This window comes from Nomascus leucogenys, chromosome 19 (assembly GCF_006542625.1).
Source record: "Nomascus leucogenys isolate Asia chromosome 19, Asia_NLE_v1, whole genome shotgun sequence".
NCBI lineage: Eukaryota > Metazoa > Chordata > Mammalia > Primates > Hylobatidae > Nomascus > Nomascus leucogenys.
Genome location: NC_044399.1, coordinates 73,609,181 through 73,632,029, shown reverse-complemented (window position 1 = coordinate 73,632,029; position 22,849 = coordinate 73,609,181). Strand labels below are relative to the sequence as shown.

The 22,849-nt window shown below is 45.3% G+C and overlaps 1 protein-coding gene across 5 annotated transcripts in view; it reads right to left on the bottom strand.

The window, feature by feature from the left end:
- Positions 1–22,849, bottom strand: part of ANKFY1 (ankyrin repeat and FYVE domain containing 1) — a 104,304-nt gene that overhangs the window by 38,508 nt on the left and 42,947 nt on the right. For all 5 annotated transcript variants that reach the window (XM_004091554.3, XM_030800358.1, XM_030800359.1 and 2 more), the window contains 4 exons: positions 17,588–17,723; positions 10,723–10,846; positions 8,853–9,002; positions 7,315–7,480 (listed from right to left, as the gene is read on the bottom strand). In XM_004091554.3, coding sequence (XP_004091602.1) covers positions 7,315–7,480; positions 8,853–9,002; positions 10,723–10,846; positions 17,588–17,723 — 576 coding nt within the window. The remainder of the gene's footprint in view (positions 1–7,314; positions 7,481–8,852; positions 9,003–10,722; positions 10,847–17,587; positions 17,724–22,849) is intronic.

The window sequence follows — 22,849 nt, the reverse complement described above, 5'->3', positions numbered from 1 at the left end:
TCCGTTACCTGTATTCCTGTGCACATTTTCATTTGAATATACAGGTTTCATCTGGTTCTCAGTGGGCATGAAATTAGAAAATCATTTGCTTTTGTTTTGGTTTTTGGTTTTTTGAGACAGGGTCTCATTCTGTTGGTCAAGCTGAAGTGCAGTGGTGCCATCATGGCTTACTGCAACCTCAGCCTCCCAGCCTCAAGAAATCCTCCTGCCTCAGCCTCCCAAGTAGCTAGGGGTACAGGCGCATGCCACCCTGCCTGGCTCATTTTAAAATATTTTTGTAGAGATGAGGTCTCACTATGTTGCCCAGGCTGGACTCAAACTCCTGGCCTCAAGTGATCCTCCCACCTTGGCCACCCAAAGTGCTGGGATGACAGGCGTGAGCCACTGCACCCAGGCCGATTGTCTGTGTTTCAGCACTTCCCATCTGCTCTAGGCTTTCTTCCAAGGGACCATCTTGCTAGAGAATGTGGGCTCTGGTACTGGGGCAGACAAGAAGCCTCAGATGCTAGATTGGCCTGTGTCTGTTTTTTTTTTGTTTGTTTTTTTTTTTGGTATTCACACTGTCTTATACAAAACAGACCCTGGGGAAATGTTTGGGAAGAAAATGGATTGACTGGTTAGGGCTATTGGGTTCTACTTTTCCAGAAAGGCTCTTATTTCAATGAATTATGACTTCAGGTAACTTAACAATTTTCCAGTAAGTCCCTTCTCTTGAAATATTTTCATTCTTCTGCTCCCGTTTTGGGTGGGGTAAGGGGTGCGGAAGGGTGCAATCTTTACCAGTATCAAAGCTTAGATTTCTTCACAGTACAGAGGCAGTAAAGCACTGCAGGCAGCAGGTAACACGTATATAGGGGGCTAGGCTAGGTCAGGCCTTTGCTATCCATTTATACATATACACAGGGAGTCCTACTCTGTAGCGTGAACAAACTCCACATGGATTTGGTATAGGAGAAAATACATAAAGACAACAATATATTAGCAATACAACTAAATATCCTAGAGACGACCACTTACATTCTGGGAGTAGAAAGAAACTTTAGAATTATTAGGACAAAGGGCCTTAATGAAAAGTCCAAAATATGAGATACTCAGGGGAGAAGGGGCAATGCAGTTTCATTACCTTTAAGCTTAAAATATATTCCAAACTAAGACACAAATACATAGTGGCCGGGCGCAGCGGCTCCTGACTGTAATCCCAGCACTTTGGGAGGCCGAGGCGGGCAGTTCACTTGAGGCCAGGGGTTTGAAACCAGCCTGGCCAACATGGCAAACCCAATCTCTACAAAAATACAAAAATTAGCCAAGCGTAGTAGCGCGTGCCTGTAATCCCAGCTACTAGGGAGGCTGAGGCAGGAGAGTCGCTTGAACCCAGGAGGCAGAGGTTGTAGTGAGCCGAGATTGCAGCACTGCACTCCAGCCTGGGCGACAGAGCAAGACTCTGTCTTAAAAAAAAAAAAGAGAGAGATAAATACCAGTAAAGCTAAGAAAAGATAGGTTAATGAAAAATGTATAATACACCAAACATACAGAAGATAAACTGGGCAATACTGCACAGGTATATGAAAACCTATGAATGATTGGATTCAGATGGATAGCATGATTAAAAAAATGTTATATCTTAAATCCTTAAGTTCTCTTAGAAGAATTACAGACTTTGGATCAGATTTACTTTATTAATAAGACCTAAATATAAAGTTCTTTTTACTTATAATCATACACATATATATAAATATATTCACCCCACACAAAGAAGCTATTTAGAAATTACTAAAAATAGAAAATGAATAAAGTTTTACATTAAAAGAAAGTCAGCCCAGAGGGTACATAAAGGAAAAGGACAACTGATATCAGAAGAGCAGAACAAAGGGAGGGAACAGAAAATGTCACAAGCACCGTTTATAAGGTTTCTGTCAATAAGAAAATGGTTAACACATTTTAGAAATATTTCAAATCATCAGAAACAGTTAAAATAAAAACTGGTGCTTAAAAGTTTCCGTTTCCTTCCTTCCTTCCTCCCTTCCTTCCTCCCTCCCTCCCTCCCTCCCTCTCTCTCTCTCTCTCTCTTTCTTTCTTTCTTTCTTCTTTTCCCTCTGTGGCCCAGGCTGAAATCTACCCGCCTCGCTGCTGCCCCGCACCACGGACTGCCTGGGACTGCTGCCGCACGCCACCACCGCTGCCTGCTTTTTCTCCTTTGGCTGCAGGCGCGGTTTCGCCATCTTGGCCACGCTGCTCTCCAGCTCCTGACCCCGAGTGCTCTGCCTGCCTCGGCCTCCCGAGGTGCTGGGACTGCAGACGGACGCTCACTCGGTGCTCGGTGTTGCCCGGGCTGGAGTGCGGTGGCGTGGTCTTGGCTCGCGGCAGCCTCCGCCTCCCAGCCGCCTGCCTTGGCCTCCCAGGGTGCTGGGATTGCAGCCCCTGCCCCGTCTGGGAGGTGGGGAGCGTCTCTGCTCGGCCGCCCCTCTGCCCGGCCTCCCCATCTGGAAAGTGAGGAGCGCCTCTGCCCGGCCACCCATCGTCTGGGAGGTGAGGAGCGCCTCTGCCCGGCCACCCATCGTCTGGGAAGTGAGGAGCGCCTCTGCCTGGCCGCCCCGTCTGGGAAGAAGTGAGGAGCGCCTCTGCCCGGCCGCCCCGTCTGGGAAGAAGTGAGGAGCGCCTCTGCCCGGCCACCCATCGTCTGGGAAGTGAGGAGCGCCTCTGCCCGGCCGCCCAGTCTGGGAAGTGGGGAGCGCCTCTGCCCGGCCGCCCGTCTGGGAGGAAGTGAGGAGCGCCTCTGCCCGGCCGCCCCGTCTGGGAGGAAGTGAGGAGCGCCTCTGCCCGGCCGCCCCGTCTGGGAAGTGAGGAGCGCCTCTGCCCGGCGCCCATCGGGAAGAACTGAGGAGCGCCTCTGCCCGGCCGCCCTGTCCGGGAAGAAGTGAGGAGCGCCTCTGCCCGGCCACCCCGTCTGGGAAGCGAGGAGCGCCTCTGCCCGGCCACCCATCGTCTGGGAAGTGAGGAGTGCCTCTGCCCGGCCACCCATTGTCTGGGAAGGGAGGAGCGCCTCTGCCCGGCCGCCCGTCTGGGAAGTGAGGAGCGCCTCTGCCCGGCCGCCCCGTCTGGGAAGTGAGGAGTGCCTCTGCCCGGCCACCCATCGTCTGGGAAGTGAGGAGTGCCTCTGCCCGGCCACCCATTGTCTGGGAAGGGAGGAGCGCCTCTGCCCGGCCACCCTTGTCTGGGAAGGGAGGAGCGCCTCTGCCCGGCCGCCCCGTCCGGGAAGAAGTGAGGAGCGCCTCCGCCCGGCCACCCATCGTCTGGGAACTGAGGAGTGCCTCTGCCCGGCCACCCATCGTCTGGGAAGTGAGGAGCACCTCTGCCTGGCCGCCCCGTCTGGGAAGAAGTGGGGAGCGCCTCTGCCCGGCCGCCCCGTCTGGGAAGAAGTGGGGAGCGCCTCTGCCCGGCCGCCCCGTCTGGGAAGTGAGGAGCGCCTCTGCCCGGCCGCCCCGTCTGGGAAGAAATGAGCAACGCGTCTATCCGATCGCCCCGTCTGGCAAGTGAGGAGCACCTCTGCCCGTCTGCCCCGTCTGGGAAGAAATGAGGAGCACCGCTGCCCGGCCGCCCCGTCTGGGAAGAAGCAAGGAGCACCTCTGCCCGGCCGCCCCATCTGGGAAGAAGTGAGGAGCGTCTCTGCCTGGCCGCCCCGTCTGGGAAGTGAGGAGCGCCTCTGCCCGGCCGCCCCGTCTGGGAAGAAGCAAGGAGCACCTCTGCCCGGCCGCCCCATCTGGGAAGTGAGGAGCGCCTCTGCCCGGCCGCCCCGTCTGGGATGTGGGGAGCGCCTCTGCCCGGCCGCCCCGTCTGGGAAGAAGTGAGGAGCACCTCTGCTCGGCCGCCCCGTCTGGGAAGTGAGGAGCGCCTCTGCCCGGCCGCCCCGTCTGGGAGGTCTACCACGGAGGCCAGAAGCAATGTGGGGGCTCGACGTGGTGGGTCACGCCTGTGGTCCCGGCACTCTGGGGCGCCGAGGCGGGTTGATCACTTCAGGCTGGGAGTTCGAGACCAGTCTGGCCAACATGGCGAAACATATGAAAAATACAACAGACCAACCAACCAACCCAGTGACAACAAAACAGGTCTACCCTGGAGTCATACTCTAATTTTTTCTATTTTCCTCTCTTTCTGATCCTTTATCCCACTTTCTTTTTCTTCCTCTTCCTTCTCCTTCTTCTTTGTCAAATGGAGGATTGAGCTGTTATCACTGATCCATATAAAGTCCCTCTCTCATTTAAAAAAAAAAAAAAAAGTTTCAGTTACTTCATCACCTCATTCACTGACACTGCCAGGTAAATGAGGCATGACTATTACAATCCATCCACATAAAAATATTCCTAACAAAAAACTTCACACTAAAAAAATCCATATATAATATTTCTTTCAGTGCAGCTTCTTGACAGTTTTATTCAGCCAGTAACCTTCATTATTCAATTAATACAAACCATATTTCATGCTGCTCCAGTTGGTGGCATCATTTTCAAATTTACTAAAAATAACAGGAACATCCTACTGAAGAAACCCGTCAGCCAGGCGCAGTGGCTCACACCTTTAATCCCAGCACTCTGGGAGGCCAAGGCGGGCGGATCACCTAAGGTTGGGAGTTCGAGACCAGCCTGACCAACATGGAGAAACCCCGTCCTACTAAAAATACAAAATTAGCCGGGCGTGGTGGCGGATGCCTGTAATCCTAGCTACTCAGGAGGCTGAGGCAGGAGAATCGCTTGAACCCGGGAGGCAGAGGTTGCGGTGAGCCGAGACTGAGCCATTGCTGGGCGACAGGAGCGAAACTCTGTCTCAACAAAAAAAAAAAAAAAAAGAAAGAAAGAAAAAAGAAACCCACCGACTGATGTTGGTTATTAAGGTAAAAAAGTTCAGGAAGAACTGTTTTTATAAAGTGAAGACTCATCTTCTTGCTCAAATCAGGCTAATCCAAGGAGATGGCATCCCTCTGGCCAAACATGTGCCCCCTGTGGACTCCCCCGAGACACTGCCTGTCTGTTCCACTCTTTAGATAAAATGACTGCTATACTTGGTTATTAGGATGATCACTGACTATTTTGTTGACAGAGTCTAATGTGTGCTCAGACTAAACCGAAATCTCATATATTAAAGACTTTCACTGTTAACAGTTAAAGTGAAAAAAACTCCTACAGGAACTGGACATGGTTATGGCATTTCCAATGCAGGGGCAAGGGATGAATGGCAGGGTTGACCCCGCCATTCCCCTGGTAATCACTGCTGGGTGTACTAATAACATTGCCTCGCATTCTCTGAACAAACCAATAAAGCAAAAGTAATTCCCACTTTATGGATAAGGAAGACTTAGAATGTGGGTTGTCCAACGCCACAGAGTAAGCAGATGAGCTGAGATTCAAACCTTGGTAAATACGAGCTTCATAAAGCCAGTGCTCTGTCTACCGTAATATGCAACACTCTCTAAAGTTAGCAAAATCAAGTTTATTATACCCACACTGTAATCCACATACTTGCAAGCAATTAATAAACTCAGAGTGGAAGATTAAATCATCTGAAAATAAACATCAAAAATGTATCACTAATTCTTGGGAATTCTGGTAGCTAAGCAATCACCAAAATATTTAATAACTCAAAGATGATTTATCATCAAACATAAGAATTAACTCCCTAGGAGGAAAGAAACAAAATTCTCAGATTTTTTTTTTTTTAGTAACAGGGTATCTGTTTCCAAAATAAACATCTCAGACACGAAACAGTGTGGGAAAGAATCATTTCCTACGTGGTGGAGACTTCTCCACTGAATAACACTCAGTGCTAAGCACCCACTGGCTTTACACAGCACATAACGGTGCTTGAGGAAAATGCATCTGCTCTTGACACTGACATACTCGAAGGATTTCCTACCCAGTGATGAGCAAAATTTTCCTCTCTACCCGCCAGCAAGCTCAGCACTCCAACACATGGCTTATAAGGACACTTGTCTTAAAACCTTGGCCCAAAAAAGACAAAGCTGGCACAGGACCACAACTTGATGTAACTACATTCCACCAACTAGGAGCAATTTGTGAACGGCAAAAATGTAGCATAGACAATAATGGTATAACAATGCATCATCAAAAAGGGAAAATATAGATGATTAAGATGGAACAACACGAGCAGATTCGCTCTTTGATGTCTACATGTAAATAAAAAAAAAGTGGTCATGGCAATGTACTTCAATCAAGTCAACCATCCCTCCACAAAACTAACGCTTTGACACTTTGGAAAGCTTTCATTTCTCACTGGAACTCTACCTCTATACAGATTTCACTCTGTCTAAAATGACCATTGCAAAGCAAAATCAGCCAGGATCCATTTGGGACTCATCAATTAGTAAGACTATGGAAAAAAAACAAACAAAAACCTAGTATTTTTTTTTCCTTTGACAAGTTAATTCATTAATATTAAAATATTTTGGCCGGGTGCAGTGGCTCACGCCTCTAATCTCAGTACTTTGGGAGGCCGAGGCGGGCGGATCACCAGGTCAGGAGATGGAGACCATCCTGGCTAACACGGTGAAACCCCATCTCTACTAAAAATACAAAAAATTAGCTGGGCGTGGTGGCGGACACCTGTAGTCCCAGCTGCTGGGGAGGCTGAGGCAGGAGAATGGCGTGAACCCAGGAGGCAGAGTTTGCAGTGAGCCCAGATTGCGCCACTGTACTCCAGCCTGGGCGACAGAGCAAGACTCCATCTCAAAAAAAAAAAACAACATTTAAATGTTTTGTTCTCAAGTCTATCATTTCTGTATTCTTCCAACTACTAACAATGCATTCAAAGTATAGCTACAATTTCAAATAACTCTGCTAGAACAAAATGAAACTCTATCAATTTATCATAATAGAGGCCTAGCCTGTTAAAGTGAAAACCCTGAGGCTAAGAACATGTTTCAACATACATGGTTTTGCTACTATCCTTGTATCTGTGGTAGGATACAAAAGCAAAACCTTCCTAGCACAATTCCTGTAGAAAGCGATCTATTGAACAAGCAAACATATCAAGTGCTTACAAGTAAAAGGTACTTCACACAAGTACCATCTTCGTAGCCTTTCTTCCTGGGGCCCTGTTGGCATGGTGAATGGCCAAACTAACAAGGCATAGGCAACAGCTCTTGAGCGCTTCCTCTGACCCAATGATCAAATTCTAAATCATGTAGCCTGTAAGTACAGACTACAGAAGGCTTTGAGAATTTGGGGAACAAGGTCAGAAAGTCTTCAAAAATTATTCGGATAAAAATAAAATTGCCTGCAGGGAAAAATATACACTTCTTCCTACCTCTTTGGATTCCTTTGTGTAACAAGCTCCAGCCACTCTTGTCCACCATGTCCACATCAGCTTTGTGACTAACCAGCGTGGTGGCAATACTCTCCAGTCGTCGTGAAAGGGCTAGATCTAATGCCAGATCTCCGTTATGATCCGCTTCATTCAGCTTCCCAGGGAGCTACACAAACAAGTTTGTAAATTAGTGCCCAGTGAGTAAAGAATACGACCTATTTTAATTTCTCCTACCTTGACCCTTAAATATCATCTCTTATACAAATGTCAAATTTAAGTGCTCCAACACTGCTTCCTCCCCAAATTCAACTTTATTGACAAACTTCTATCAGGTTTCCTCAGGGTACATGTTTTCAGGGAGTACAGAATTAATGGGGATCACACAGCCAACACAAACAACGTGGGGGACGATGTAAGGGCCACCAGGAAAATGTGGACAGAGTGCTGTGGGGCACAAGTGCCAGGCAGAGGCTCAGAGAGTTTTACGGTGAACAGCTAATGTTTTCAGGAAAGGCGGTGGCATTCCTATCTCATTCTTCCCAGCAGTTTAATGTCTCCCCATACACTGGACACCCGGGATAAAACATACTTCGCTCCCATCTGTCAAGAGTCATTACATTTTTTTCAAGGTCATATGGTGGGCAGAATTATTGCCCCCCAAAGATGGACATGTCCTAATCCCCAGAACCTGTAAACATGCCACGTTACACAGCAAAAGGCACTTTGAGGATGTGATTAAGGACCTTGCGATGGGGAGAGTATCCCAGATTATCCAGGAGGCCCGACCTATCTAACCACAGAGGGCCCGACCTATCTAACCACAGAGGGCCTGATTTATCTAACCACACAAGTCCTTCAAAGTGAAAAAGGGAACCAGAAGAGTAAGTCAGAGAGATGTGACAATAAGAAGCACCTGACCCACCACTGCTGGCTTTTAAGACAAAAGCCGGGGGCTATGAGCTAAGGAATGTGTGGCAGGCTCTAGAAGGTGGGAATGGCCCTCAGCTGACGGCCAGCAAGAAAATGGGGACCTCGATCCTGTAAGTGCAAGAATCTGAATTCTGCCAAAAACCCGAATAAGCAGGAAATGGATTCTCCTCTTGAGTCTCTGGAAAGAAGCAGAGCCTGCTGACACCTTGATTTTGGGCCAGTGATTCCTGTCCTGGATTTCTGACCTACAAAACTGTAAGGCAATATATTTGTGTTGTTTTAAGCCATTAAGTTTATGGTAATTTATTATAGCAGCAAAAGTAAACCAACACAGATTTTGGCACCTAGAAGTTAAGAAGCGTTTAAAAAAAAAAAAACTACCTAAAAGCATATAAGAGGTTTTTAAATTGGGCAATGGGCTAAGGCTGGAAGAATTTTGAGAAACATGTTAGAAAAAGCTCAGATTGCTTTGAACAAACTATTTAGTAGAAATCCGTACGTTAAAGACTGTGCCAGTCATGGCTCGGAAGGAAGTGGGAACTACCATGGAGAAGGACAAGTGCGTTAGAGTTTCGGGAAATGAAGAATGGAAAAGGCAGCTACAGTACCTGGGAATCCATTTCAATCAGATAAAGGAAGACCACGTCTTCTCTCTCCACTTTGATGGCTTTATGTAATGGGTACTCCGTCTTGGATTTGATCATTTTGTACAGCAACTGAGCACTCATGCTACTGAAATCCTCCTTCCTCAGGTCGTCCTAAGAATTCACAACACAGTAAAAAGCAGAACAGATACAAGGCAATGAACACAACCAGCATTTAGTAAGCCCTTAAAATGCGTCAGTCAGGCCCTTCTTTGAGGGCTTAACCTTTCCCAACTCATTTATTTCTCCCCAAAACCCAATGAGGTAAGTACTTGAACATCCCCATTTTACAGAAGAAAAAATTACGGCATAAGGAGATTAGATAACTTGCTCAAGTTCAGACAGTCCTTAAATGGCTGGGGAACCAGAAGGCTGACGTTCGGAGCCTCACTCTCCTCCAGCACTACTGTGCCTCCCAGTGAGGTGGCAAAACACCAGCCATGCATGCACCCCGAGGGAGCCTCACATGAGAGCAGGGAGTCCTCCTCCCACCCCCCGAAAGACGGCAATTACAAAATCAATTCCAACTTCCACAAACAAGTCACTCCACTGAGTCGCAGCTGGTCCCTATTATTGCAGATCTCTATATTTCTACCTATTTTAAAAGAAAGGTTACCAATCCTGTTTCAATTCCTTAAAATCCAGTTCTTTTAGCCGCCTTTTCTGAAACTCTAAGGCTTTTCCCACAGTGTTGTTGAATACCAAACAATTCGCAGAAACTAATTTGCAAAAGGTAGCACCAGCCCTAATTTTCTAAAACTGCAAACAACAACAAAATGTAAACACTGGCCGGGGGCAGTGGCTCACGCCTGTACTCCCAGCACTTTGGGAGGCCGAGGTGGGCGGATTGATCACCTGAGGTTGGGAGTTTGAGACCAGCCTGACCAATACGGAGAAACCCCCGTCTCTACTAAAAATACAAAATTAGCCGGGCGTGGAGCTGCATGCCTATAATCCCAGCTACTCAGGAGGCCAAGGCAGGAGAATCACTTGAACCTGGCAGGCAGAGGTTGCAGGGAGCTGAGACCGTGCCATTGCACTCCAGCCTGGGCAACAAGAGTGAAACTCAGTCTCAAAAAAAAAAAAATGTAAACACTGTTCTTTATGATGAAACAACCTAAGAAAGGGAAATCTAAACTGAAAGATGCTCTCCGCCTGATTAGGAGAGCAAGGGCAAGCTCTGAAACTGTACTGCTGAAACGGCAGGGCCTGCTGGCCGTGGAGCCACACCCTATTCCTGCAGCTTAGCAGTAGCTTCCACAGATGGAGGGTGAAGGCAGGCGATGCTTCCAAGCCTGTTTCTGGACCTGAGCTATCTTTTTTGGCAGGGCGGGAGATGGAGTCTCGCTCTGTCACCCAGGCTGGAGTGCAGTGGCGCGATCTCAGTTCACTGCAACCTCCGCCTCCCGGGTTTATGTGATTCTCCTGCCACAGTCTCCTGAGTCGCTTGGACTACAGGCATGCACCACTGAGCCCAGCTAATTTTTGTATTTTTGGTAGAGATGGGGTTTCGCCATGTTGGCCAGGCTGGTCTCGAACTCCTGACCTCAAGTGGTCTGCCCGCCTCGGCCTCCCAAAGTGCTGGAACTGAAGGCGTGAGCCACTGCGCCTGGCCAGACCTGAGCTATCTTTTGTCCTTCGGCTCTGAAATCACAGAACTACCAGATTTTGAGGTGAAAAGAGTCTCATAGATCATCTAATCAAACTATTCTTCAATTGTGTAACAAGAGAAAACTAGGTGCCAAAGAGGTCACTTTCCATGGAACTACGTCCCAAGCCGCGGTCTCCTGACTGCCAGCTACAGTGCTTTGTCGACACCCTCAACCTCACTCACCCAATGACTTGCAATGATTTCTGCACAGTAGTTCATCAGCGTGCTGGCATTCAGCTCCTCTGCCGTCTGGTAGAAGCGAATACAGTTCCTGACATTCACTAGAGACATAACACCCTTCTCACATCTGTAAGAGAGTATTCATCATGAGCAATATTACTGGACAAATATATTCACAAACGAACAAACCAAAGCGATCATCTTCATACTGGCTGGCTATGTCCTATTAATAACACTACGGGGTAAGTAAGGTTAAGCAAAGTGTTATGAATAAATTACAGTTGGTCTCCCATATTTAAAAAGTACTAGAATTTCATTTAATATTTCATTGCTCCGTTCTGGTCAGAATCAAAATAACATGCAAATAAACTGATTAGGCATAAAACCCTAACTGCCTTAACAGTACACATATGACACCCACTGATCACATAGATAACTGTCGAATCAAGCACAAAATGGATCAACCTCTGTCCTTCAAAGAAAATTTAATTGTATGGAACACCACTTTAGTTCCCACTAGCACAACTGTTATTATGCAAACAGTGTGTCTTAGAAATAGTTTCAAATACGAGGCTCTATGCTCAGTAATTAACACCTCCTTAAAAGCTCTCCTGGCCAGGTGCAGTGGCTCACGCCTATAATCCCAGCGCTTTGGGAGGCCGAGGTGGGTGGATAACCTGAGGTCGGCAGTTTGAGACCAGCCTGACCAACATGGAGGAACCCCATCTCTACTAAAAATACAAAATTAGCCAGGTGTGGTGGCACATGCCTGTAATCCCAGCTACTCGGGAGGCTGAGGCAGGAGAATCGCTTGAACCCAGGAGGCGGAGGTTGCGGTGAGCTGAGATCATGCCATTGCATTCCAGGCTGGGCAACAAGAGCAAAACTCTGTCTCAAAAAAAAAACTCCCCCATAAGATGAATGTGTATGATATGTGAATTATAACTCAATAAAGCTATATTTTAAAAGCCCCACCTAGGATCAACTGAGGTCGGGAGCTTGAGACCAGCCTTACCAACAAGGTGAAACCCTGTCTCTACTAAAAATACAAAAATTAGCCAGGCATGGTGGCAGGCGCCTGTAGTCCCAGCTACTTGGAAGGCTGAGACAGGAGAACTGCTTGAACCCAGGAGGCGGAGATTGCAGTGAGCCGAGATTGCGCCACTGCACTCCAGCCTGGGCGGCAGAGTGACTCCATCAACAAAAAAAAAAGAAGAAAGAAAAAACCCACCTGAAATATCTATAATGTTTAGAAAAAAATAGCCAAATCGGCCAGGCATGGTGGCTCACACCTATAATCCTAGCACTTTGAGAGGCCGAGGCGGGCAGATTGCCTGAGCTCAGGAGTTCCAGACCAGCCTGGGCAACATGGTGAAACCCCGTCTCTACTAAAAATACAAAAACAAATTAGCTGGGCGTAGTGACGTGTGCCTGTAGTCCCAGATACTTGGGAGGCTGAGGCACAAGAATCGCTTGAACCTGGGAGGCGGAGGTTGCAGTGAGCTGAGACAGTGCCACTGCACTCCAGCCTGGGTGACAGAGCAAGACTCGTCTCAAAAAAAAAAAAAAAAAAATTGGAAAAAAAAGCCAAATCATAGTAAATCCCCCACACCAAAAAAATCAGATTTCTACTATAACAACAAAACCACGGTCCACCAAAATAGAGAAAAACTGGCTACAATGGATGTCCTCATAAAGCCACGTAATAACAAAAACAAGGCCGGGCGCGGTGGCTCACGCTTGTAATCCCAGCACTTTGGGAGGCCGAGGCGGGCGGATCACGAGGTCAGGAGATCGAGACCACGGTGAAACCCTGTCTCTACTAAAAATACAAAAAAAAATTAGCCGGGCGTGGTGGCGGGCGCCTGTAGTCCCAGCTACTCGGAGAGGCTGAGGCAGGAGAATGGCGTGAACCCGGGAGGCGGAGCTTGCAATGAGCCGAGATCGGGCCACTGCACTCCAGCCTGGGTGCCTGGGTGACAGAGCGAGACTCCGTCTCAAAAAAAAAAAAAAATAACAAAAACAAGACTCTTTCAGAATTATTAATAAGGAAACACGGCCAGGTGCAGAGGCTCACACCTGTAATCCCAGCACTCTGGGAGGCCAAGGCAGGAGAAGTACTTGTGGCCACGAGTTCAAGACCAGCCTGGGCAATATAGCAAGACCCTGTCTCTACCAAAAGAATTGAGAAATTAAGCGGGCATGGTAGCATGTGCCTGTAGTCCCAGCTACTCAGGAGGCTGAAGTGAGAGCCCAGGAGTTCAAAGCTGCAGTGAGCCGTGATCACACCACTGTACGCCTGCCTAGATGACAGACAGAGACCCTGTCTCAAAAAAAACAAACAAAAAAAGAGCATCAGAGAAGAGAGAGCTGAAGGCAGGCAAATAGGTCTCTGGTAGCAAAAGCAGGACCACATCGTAGTCTGGAAGATACGGCATTGGAAAGACCACACTTTCTCTGTGCTGGAATTCCTGGAAGCCTTAGGGAGTCTCCCATGAAACCAGGCCCATGGGGAAAAGGCGGCCAGGGCACAGTCCTTCACCTCCCTGGCCTCCACAACTCCCTCCAAATCAGGTTCACCTCCAAGGGCAGTCACAGAGGACTAGTATGGTTTCACGAGACTTCCTGACACCCACCATTGTTTTCCCTGCCAGCAGCCTCCACCAAAACTCTTTTCTAATCACAAAGACAGAATGTGGTGGACAGAGCAAACAAACAATGAGGTAACAAAGACCTGAGTGGAGACCCATTAAATTTTAGGGGCCAAATTACTTGAGCTCTCTGTGCCCCTGTCTCCTCCTCTGTAAAATAAAGATGTTACTCTGCTTCAGATATTTGAGGAATACTTGTGTGTTTGTCAAGATGGAGAACTAGTTACACTCAGCACAGCTTGAGGTATGTAGTAAATATGCTCGGAAGTTTGAGGTCCCTCTCCTAGCCCTTCTCTTCTCTAAAACCTGAAATTCCTTTACTAAGGAAAAAGCACAAAAGGAAATCACATAATTTTAATAACCCACATTAGTGGATTTCAGTACTGTTAACCGTAACTAGCTAGCAGATAATTCCCAATCTTAACAGATGGGCTTTAGGTAACAGACATGGAAAAAGACCATGGGAATGGGTGATGGCAAAAGAAAGAAGGACGGTCATGAGAAAGACCTGGGCAGAATGCAGAACACACTTTTTTTTTTTTTTTGAGACGGAGTCTAGCTTTGTCGCCAGGCTGGACTGAAGTGACATGATCTTGGCTCACTGCAACCTCCGCCTCCCAGGTTCAAGCGATTCTCCTGCCTTAGCCTCCCGAGTAGCTGGGATTACAGGCACGTGCTGCCACACCCAGCTAATTTTTATATATATTTTTTTTTAGTAGAGATGGGGTTTCCCCATGTTAGCCAGGATTGTCTCGATCTCCTGACCTCATGATCCGCCCGCCTCGGCCTCCCAAAGTGCTGGGATTACAGGTGTGAGCCACCACACCCAGTCAACAGCATTATATTTCTCAGCCTCAGTTTTCTGTACCATTGGTTTCTCCAAACCTGTAGCACACCACAGTAATGTCTGACAAAGTCACTCTAACCTCAGCTATGAAATCAGAGCATTCCAGGAGAAAAAAAAACCTGTTTTCAGATAGCTTTCAGAAGCTTTTACCATTTTTACAACTAATATTCAATCTGCCTTCCTAACATCCTGACACCAGGCAGCCTAATACACAGTATGATCTCAGGAAGTAATAACTCCCATTTGTAGAGCACTTTACAAAGCACTTTTACAGACAAATGCTGAGAACCTGAAAATTCCATTCTCCTCCTTTTCACTGTCAAATGACATTGTGCCAAGGGACTCAAATATGTTTCATGAAGGCAGATCTTTTATTAAAGCTGGCAGACATTTCACTGTCACCAATTCTAGGATCTCCAGAGTGCCATTTGGATAGATTATAAATAGTAACTGACATGATTTACACAACCAAAGAACATGTAATCTTATTTAGAAATTTAGATTCTCAGTTCCTATATTCTCTTTGAAAACAGCAAGACAGACTTTCACCCGAAGGGAATTTTTTGTTATTTTTAACTTTAGAGTACAGAAAGGATACAGACAAACAAAAACAATACATCTTTTTTTTTTTTTTTTTTGAGACGGAGTTTCACTCATGTTGCCCAGGCTGGAGCAACAAGGCTCAATCCAGGCTCACCACAACCTCCACCTCCCAGGTTCAAGCAATTCTCCTGCCTCAGCATCCCGAGTAGCTGGGATTACAGGTGCCCACCGCCACGCCTGGCTAATTTTTTTGTATTTTTAGTAGAGACGGGGTTTCACCATATTGGCGACTTTTAAAGTATAAAATCAAGTATATATTTAAACGTCCCACAAACTCCTGTCTAGTTTTCATATCACTCTTCAGTGGATGTGGGGGAAAAAAAATTACTGAAAAGAAAAATGACAGAAGGTAAACAATGATTTAGTTACAAATGACTTTTTTCTTTATATCATTCTGTATTTTCCAAATATCATACACTGAACATGTATTATACCTTTGTAAGGAGAAAAAAATTAACTGTCATTTTTTTTAGTATACATTAATAAAAACATTAGCCAGGCACAGTAGCTCACGCCTGTAATCCCAGCACTTTGGGAGGCTGAGGTGGGTGGATCACCTGAGGCTAGGAGTTTGAGACTAACCTGGCCAACATGGAAAAATCCCGTCTTTACTAAAAATAGAAAAATCAGCCGGGCGTGGTGGCAGGCGCCTGTAATCCCAGCTACTCAGGAGGCCGAGGCAGGAGAATTGCTTGAATCGGGAGGTGGAGGTTGCAGTGAGCCAAGATTGTGCCATTGCACTCCAGCCAGAGCGATAAGAGTGAAACTCTGTCTCAAAAAACAAAAAATTAAAACAGCCGGGTACAGTGGTTCATGCCTGTAATCCCAGCACTTTGGGAGGCCGAGGCAGAAGGATCACTTGAGGTCAGGAGTTCAACTGGCCAACATGGCAAAACCCTGCCTCTACTAAAAATATAAAAATTAGCCGGGCATGGTGGCGTGCACCCATAATCCCAGCTACTCAGGAGGCTGAGGCAGGAGAATCGCTTGAACCTAGAGGCGGAAGTCGCAGCGAGCTGAGACTGCACCATTGCACTCCAGCCTGGGTGACACGGTGAGGCTGTCTCAAAAAAAAAAAAAAAAAAAAAATTAAGAGTATTTTCTTCAGTGTGCCCTCCATGGTAGAAAAAAAAAAAGAAAAAAAAGTATTTTCCTGATGCTTACTATAAAATCTTCCTTTTCATCAAATTAGTGCTAGCATTCCAAAACCAGCGAGATCCCCATATTACAAAAAGAGCAACGACTGCTTCACACTGAACTGCACCCGTCGCTAGCACCCTTATCTCCAGCATGTAATTCCTTCCAAGGACAGCAGGGGCCACTCTGTGACCCTTTAAAAGCCAACACTTGACTCCAGTCCTGGTGTCTTCCATTCCAGCTCTTAAGAAAGCCATGACAGATAATAACTCAATACTCATATCTAACAATACAAAATTAAGCATCTGGTAATGATGACAGTTATGAAGCCTACAGTCAACAAACAACAAACAGTTTAATTAAAGAATCCATTACACAGATTACAATTATCTAAACTACTCCAACCCCAAGACATTTTTACAAAAGCAATTTAATTTACATAAGCAAGTTTGACAAGGTCAACAGGAGAAAGCTCAGGAAGTCTGGAAAAAATATAAAGACATAAATTATAATCTAATTAAAATCAGTCTCATTTCACTCTCAACAAAACTCACCAAAACAAATTAACAAACAAACAAATGAAAGAAAGACTTAACTGAATGGCCTCAATAATGAAATCAGCTTTGCTAATAACCTAATGCTGTATGCGCCTACAGATTGTGGACCTGCTTTTGTTTTTTATTTATAGGATTTAGATATTAAAATGCACTCAAACCCACATCAATAACAGACAGGAGTAAGCCGTCCACTGATTTCATGTGGGGCACAGTGAGCCCTCCTGGGAAAACACCAGCCCAAGACAAAAACAGCAAGCAGCTCTAGGCAGCAAAGTCTCTCTGGGGAAAACACAGCAACAGGTGGAGTGCCTCCTGATGACTGAAACCATCCCCTCACTCACCCAGCAGAAAAGCCATTCCTCTACGCACCCAAGGGAATACAAAAGATCGCTAAATGCTGTAAAAAGCCACTCCATCACCAAGCTGATTACCAAGAGCCACAGCTCCAATAGACAGACGCTCCCGGACATCTCGTCTGACATTATTTAGTGAACGTTTTGTTTTCTGTTGTTCTAAAATGCCAACTTGGGAGAGCAACAGAGAAAATATAATATAAAAACCCAGCATGCTATCTCCTTGACAACCTAAAATGCAGTAACTGAAATGAAGTGAGATCTCTGGGACACCGGCTATGACACTTATTTGGACAAAGTTTTCACATATTCATTTAGGCACTCATTGTTTCCAACAAAGAGACTATGATTAAGGATTTCATTCAACTTGATATATCAGAAAATAGAGTAAAACGTCAAGGGAAACAGAAAGGGAAGGAAAGCTCAAAGTTTGGACACTGGATTATATTATTTCATATTTAATTTTTCAGCTTATAAGATTATGTAATTTCAGGTAACAGACCAGTGAAAGAAAAGAGAATAGCAAAAGCTTTAGCAAAATTTAGCTACAAGATAACACAAAGCAAGGGAGGTAACAAATTCCGTCCCCAGCATCGCCTTTAAAGGAACACCTTGCCAAGTTATTCACATTAGCAGAAGAAGTTGTTTTCCCAGAGCTCGGCATCATTAAAGCTCAGCCACCACCATCTGAGGTGCTTGAATATATCTGCTGTGACTTGCCTCTCCCTGAGGAGCTGTAGCTGAAACCGATTTGCTAGTTTCATCAGTTCAGTCAGGAACACATCATCCTCTCTGAACTCCAACTCATCTGTATAGATCCAGCGAAGCATTGTCATCGTCACCTCAGGGTTAGCATCTGGTTAAAGAAAGCAGAGAGAACAACTGAAAAGGCATAGAATGACATGCTTAAAACTTTCTCAAGGGATCCCTAAAATTTGAGGCTAATAAAGTAAATGACAGTATACCCAACTTAAAGGAGTATTACACAGTTATTAAAAATGGGGACTCGACCAGGTGCAGTGGCTCACGCCTGTAATCCCAGCACTTTGGGAGGCCGAGGTGGGCAGATCACGAGGTCAGGAGTTCAAGACCAGCCTGACCAACATGCTGAAACCCCATCTCTACTAAAAATACAAAAAAAATTAGTCGGGCCTGGTGGTGCGCACCTGTAATCCCAGCTACTCAGGGGCTGAGACAGGAGAATCGCTTGAACCTGGGAGACGGAGGTTGCAGTGAGCAGAGATCGAGCCACTGCACTCCAGCCTGGGTGACAGAGGGAGACTCCGTCTCAAAAAAAAGGTCACTCAGCAGTCTGGGCAGCATCTGACTCTAAAGTTTCGCAGTGGGCAGTGAGTGAGGAAATAAACCTACTCAAGATATGTCGAATAAATTGGGGAAAATATTTGAAACATATGACAAAGAGTTAACATTATTTTTTTTTTCTTTTGAGACAGGGTCTCACTATGTCACCCAGGCTGGAATGCAGCGGCACAATCATGCTTCACTGAGGCCTCGAACTCCCTGGGCTCAAGTGGTCCTTCCACCTCAGCCTCCCGAGTAGCTGGGACCACAGGTGCGTGCTAGCATGCCAGGTTAATTTTTATATTTTTTGTAGAGACGGTTTCGCCATGTTGCCCGGGTCTTGAAATCCTGGGCTCAAACAATCCACCTGCCTCAGCCTCCTAAAGTGTTAGGATTACAGGCGTGAGCTGCTTCACCCAGCCTGAGTTAACATTCATTATAATAAAAAGACCTTACAAATAAAAATAAAAAGATGGACACCCAATGGAAAAATGGGCAATGGATATAAATAGGTAATTCACAAAAATAAATAATGGCTAATAAACCTTACTGATAACCAAATACAAACTGAAACCAGAGTACATTTTTTTTATCTCTCAGACTAGCAAAGATTTTTTAAAGAAAATAACCTTTCACGCAGCAACTACATATGTAGGTATTATCTGAAGAAAATAACTGGACAGATATAGAAAAATGTACTAAGATGTTCAGCACAATATTATTAATGAAGAACTAGAACAAAAATCTTAAGAGTCCAACAATGGAGAACTAATTAAATAAATTACAATATACATACACACTGAAAAAATGCAATTAAAACTTGATAGATATGGCCGGGCGCGGTGGCTCACGCCTCTAATCCCAGCACTTTGGGAGGCCGAGGCGGGCGGATCACGAGGTCAGGAGATCAAGACCATCCTGGCTAACACGGTGAAACCCCGTCTCTACTAAAAATACAAAAAATTAGCCGGGCGTAGTGGTCTGCGCCTGTAGTCCCAGCTACTCAGGAGGCTGAGGCAGGAGAATGGTGTGAACACTGGAGGCGGAGCTTGCAGTGAGCCGAGATTTCGCCACTGCACTCCAGCCTGGGCGACAGAGCCAGACTCCGTCTCAAAAAAAAAAAAAAAAAACTAGATAGATATATATTCAACATAAGATATTTACTACATAGGCTTTTTGAAAAGTAGGCTAAAAACACTTGTATAAGATCTCATTGGCTGGGTGCAGTGGCTCACACCTGTAATCTCAATGCTTTGGGAGGCCGAGGTGGGCAGATGGCTTGAGCCCAGGAATTCAAGACCAGTGCGGGCAACATGGTGAAACCCTATCTTTACAAAAAATACAAAAATTACACCAAAATCTCAGAAATCACCACTAAAGAACTTAGCCATGTAACCAAACACCGCCTGTTCCCCAAAAACTACAGAAATAAGAAAAAATTAAACAAAACCAAAAAATATAAAAATTAGCTGGGCACATGCCATTAGTGTTGGCATGTGTCTGTAGTCCCAGCTACTCAGGAGGCCAATGTGGGAAAAGAAATTGAGCTGGGAGGTTGAGGCAGTACTGAGCCGTGACTGCACCACTGCACTCCAGCATGGGTGACAGAGCAAGACCCTGTCTCAAAAAAAAAAGAAACAAAAAACAAAAAAAATAGGTCTTGCTTTTTGTTAAGATACACTTGTGTGTGTATGCATGCATACATATATATATAATACCTACACACACTACACACTACACACATAGAGAGGCAGACACACATTTTTGTGTGTCTGTCTCTCAAGAGACTGGAAGGATATATACTAAAATATCAACCCAGGTGGAATTTATAACTAATTTTTCTTTTAGCTTAATTTTACTTTTAGCTTTATTTTTATTTAAGGAGCATGCATTACTTGTGCAATCTTTTTAAGTTAAAATAAAGACTGTACAGCAACTTGGGGAAATGCTTGGGATGAGAATCATAGTATAAAATATCTAAACTATTATTTCAACCAGAGTTAACTCTTGATTAGTCAGAGTAAGAAGAGTGATGGTCAGAGGAATACTTAAAATCATGGTCAATGCAAGTAATTCTCACGGTGTTGTCCTGGGCTAGGAGATGCAGCCTCATCTGAGAACTGATTAGAAATCTGATTCTCAGTCCTACCCCAGACCTGCTGAATAAGAAACCAGAGCTGGGGCCCAGCAAGTGTCCTAACAAGTCCTCTATGTGACTCTGATGCTCACTAAGGTTTCAGAAACTGTACTTGATTCTTGATTACCTAGGAAAGGTACAAAAAGGACCAGGAACACCTTATTAACTTCATAATTAGGAATCGGCTCATTAGCTCTGATTAATCTCCTTTCCAACTAAAGTGGGAAGGAGGAGCTTGAAGGGGGCAATGTCAAGTGAGTGGACTTGAAGACCCCGACTTACCTGCAACCAGGTTAATTCACCATCTCCTAAAACAACCAGATATTAAAAGTAAAAAAAAAAAAAAAGAAAAAAGAAAAAGTGAAATAAACTAAAATGATAATATTGTAGTTACTATGTTAAGGTTTTTCTTTTTTCTCACTGAATAATGGAGTAATAGCACCTTTTTTTTTTTTTTTTTTTTGAGACAGAGTTTTGCTCCTCACCCAGGCTGGAGTGCAGTGGCGCGATCTGGGCTCACTGCAACCTCTGCCTCCTGGGTTCAAGAGATTCTCCTGCCTCAGACTCCCAATGTAGCTGGGATTACATGCACCTGCCACCATGCCCAGCTAATTTTTTTGTATTTTTAGTTAAGATGGGGTTTCACCATGTTAGCCAGACTGGTCTTGAACTCCTGACCTCAGGTGATCCACCCGCTTCAGCCTCCCAAAGTGCTGGGATTACAGGCGTGAGCCACCATGCCCAGCCAGTAATAGCACTTTTAAAATGTTTTAAAAGAGAAAACATTTTAACACCAGACAGAAAGCTAATTAGATTTATTTAAACAACTTAGGAGGTGCTTCAGCTAAGATCACCACAGTAGATCTTGGAAGTAGGCCAAATTTTTAAGCAGGCTTTGTAAATTGGGTTCAATACCTCAGTAGTCATCTTAATGAAAAAAAAAAAAAAAAGTAGGCCATGTGATTTGTCCACAGCAACCAAAAATGCCAAAACACATCCTACTACTCTCACATGGCCTGATCTCGAAGACAGCTCGTTCCTATCTGCTGAGAATCCCCAGCACCAACACCCTCAAACACCTTCCCTACAGTAGCAGTTTCTTAAATACTATTTGCACACTTGCCCAGTTAATCTTGACCTGTACAAGTAATAAACAAAAACCTAGATTATTAAAAAAATTGTTGTAACTACTTTCAGTAGGGATTTCCTGGGAGGGCTTGATATTTGAAACAAAATGAGGTTCAAGTGATTTACAAGCTTTCCCACTCCTGCCGTGACTCTTCCCCTCATCTACAAAATACACTGAGAATAAATTCATTTTGTGACTCAGATGAAGCAGCCAGTGGTATAAGGGTAGGCAGAGAACAATGATCAGGAAGGACGGTGTGTGCTGCAACTGTGTAATTTTGAGTAAATCGTCCAGACTGTCTGCTTCCAATCTACTTAAGCAAGTGGCTGTAAAAGTCAGATGACTGCATAAAGCAGGAGTTCTCTCTAAAAGGAGTAGACTCAGAAGAGAAAGCAGTTGGCCTCCGAGTCCTGCGTGATGGAGGTAATCATCCTCTCAGAAGGCCCAGCATGCAAGCCAGAAAAATCTCTGACTTCAAGGATGAAAAGTAAAATAACACTGAAACTTCTGACTTTGCTTCACTGCAGTCCAGGATGCATGTAAATATACTTTGGAGACCTTAGGATTTTCTGTGTGGCCTAGTTTTTTGTGTTGGTTTGAATTTTAAATAAATGTTTTCCAAGACATCTGAAATGGATGGGAATAAACTGATCTGTATGCAATTAACCATTAAATGAAACATACTGGGTAAACTGACTTTGTTTTTTACTTTATTTATTTAGGGACAGAACCACTGTTGCCCAGGCTGGAGTACAATGGTGCAATCACAGCTCACTACAGCCTCGACCTCCCAGGCTCAATCAATTCTCCCACCTGAGCCTGCCGAGTAAATGGGACTATAGACACATACCACTGTGCCTGGCTAATTTTTGCATTTTTAGGAGAGAAAGAGTTTCGTCATGTTGCCCAGGCTGGCCTTGAACTCTTGGCCTTAAGCAATCCCCCTGCCTTGGCCTCCCAAAGTGCTGGGATTACAAGCATAAACCACAGCACCTGGCTGACTTTGTTTTTTAAATCCTCTATTTTTAATCTGTAAAAAGCTGAGAAAGGTGTCTTGAATCTCCTATTATGACTCTGGTTTAATTAAATTCTCTGAGTTTCCAACTGTTTTTTTCTTTTCTTTTTATTTGGGTCAGAGTCTCACTCTGTTACCCAGGCTGGAGTGCAGTGGCACATTCTCAGCTCACTGCAACCTCCATCTCCCAATTCAAGCGATTCTCCTGCCTCAGACTCCCAAGTAGCTGAGACTACAGAAGTGCGTCACCACACCCAGCTAATTTTTGTATTTTTGTAGAGATGAGGTTTCGCCATGTTGGTCAGGCTGGTCTCGAACTCCTGACCTCAGGTGATCTGCCCACTGTGGCCTCCCAAAGTGCTGGGATTACAGGTGTGAGCCACCATGCCCAGCCCTATT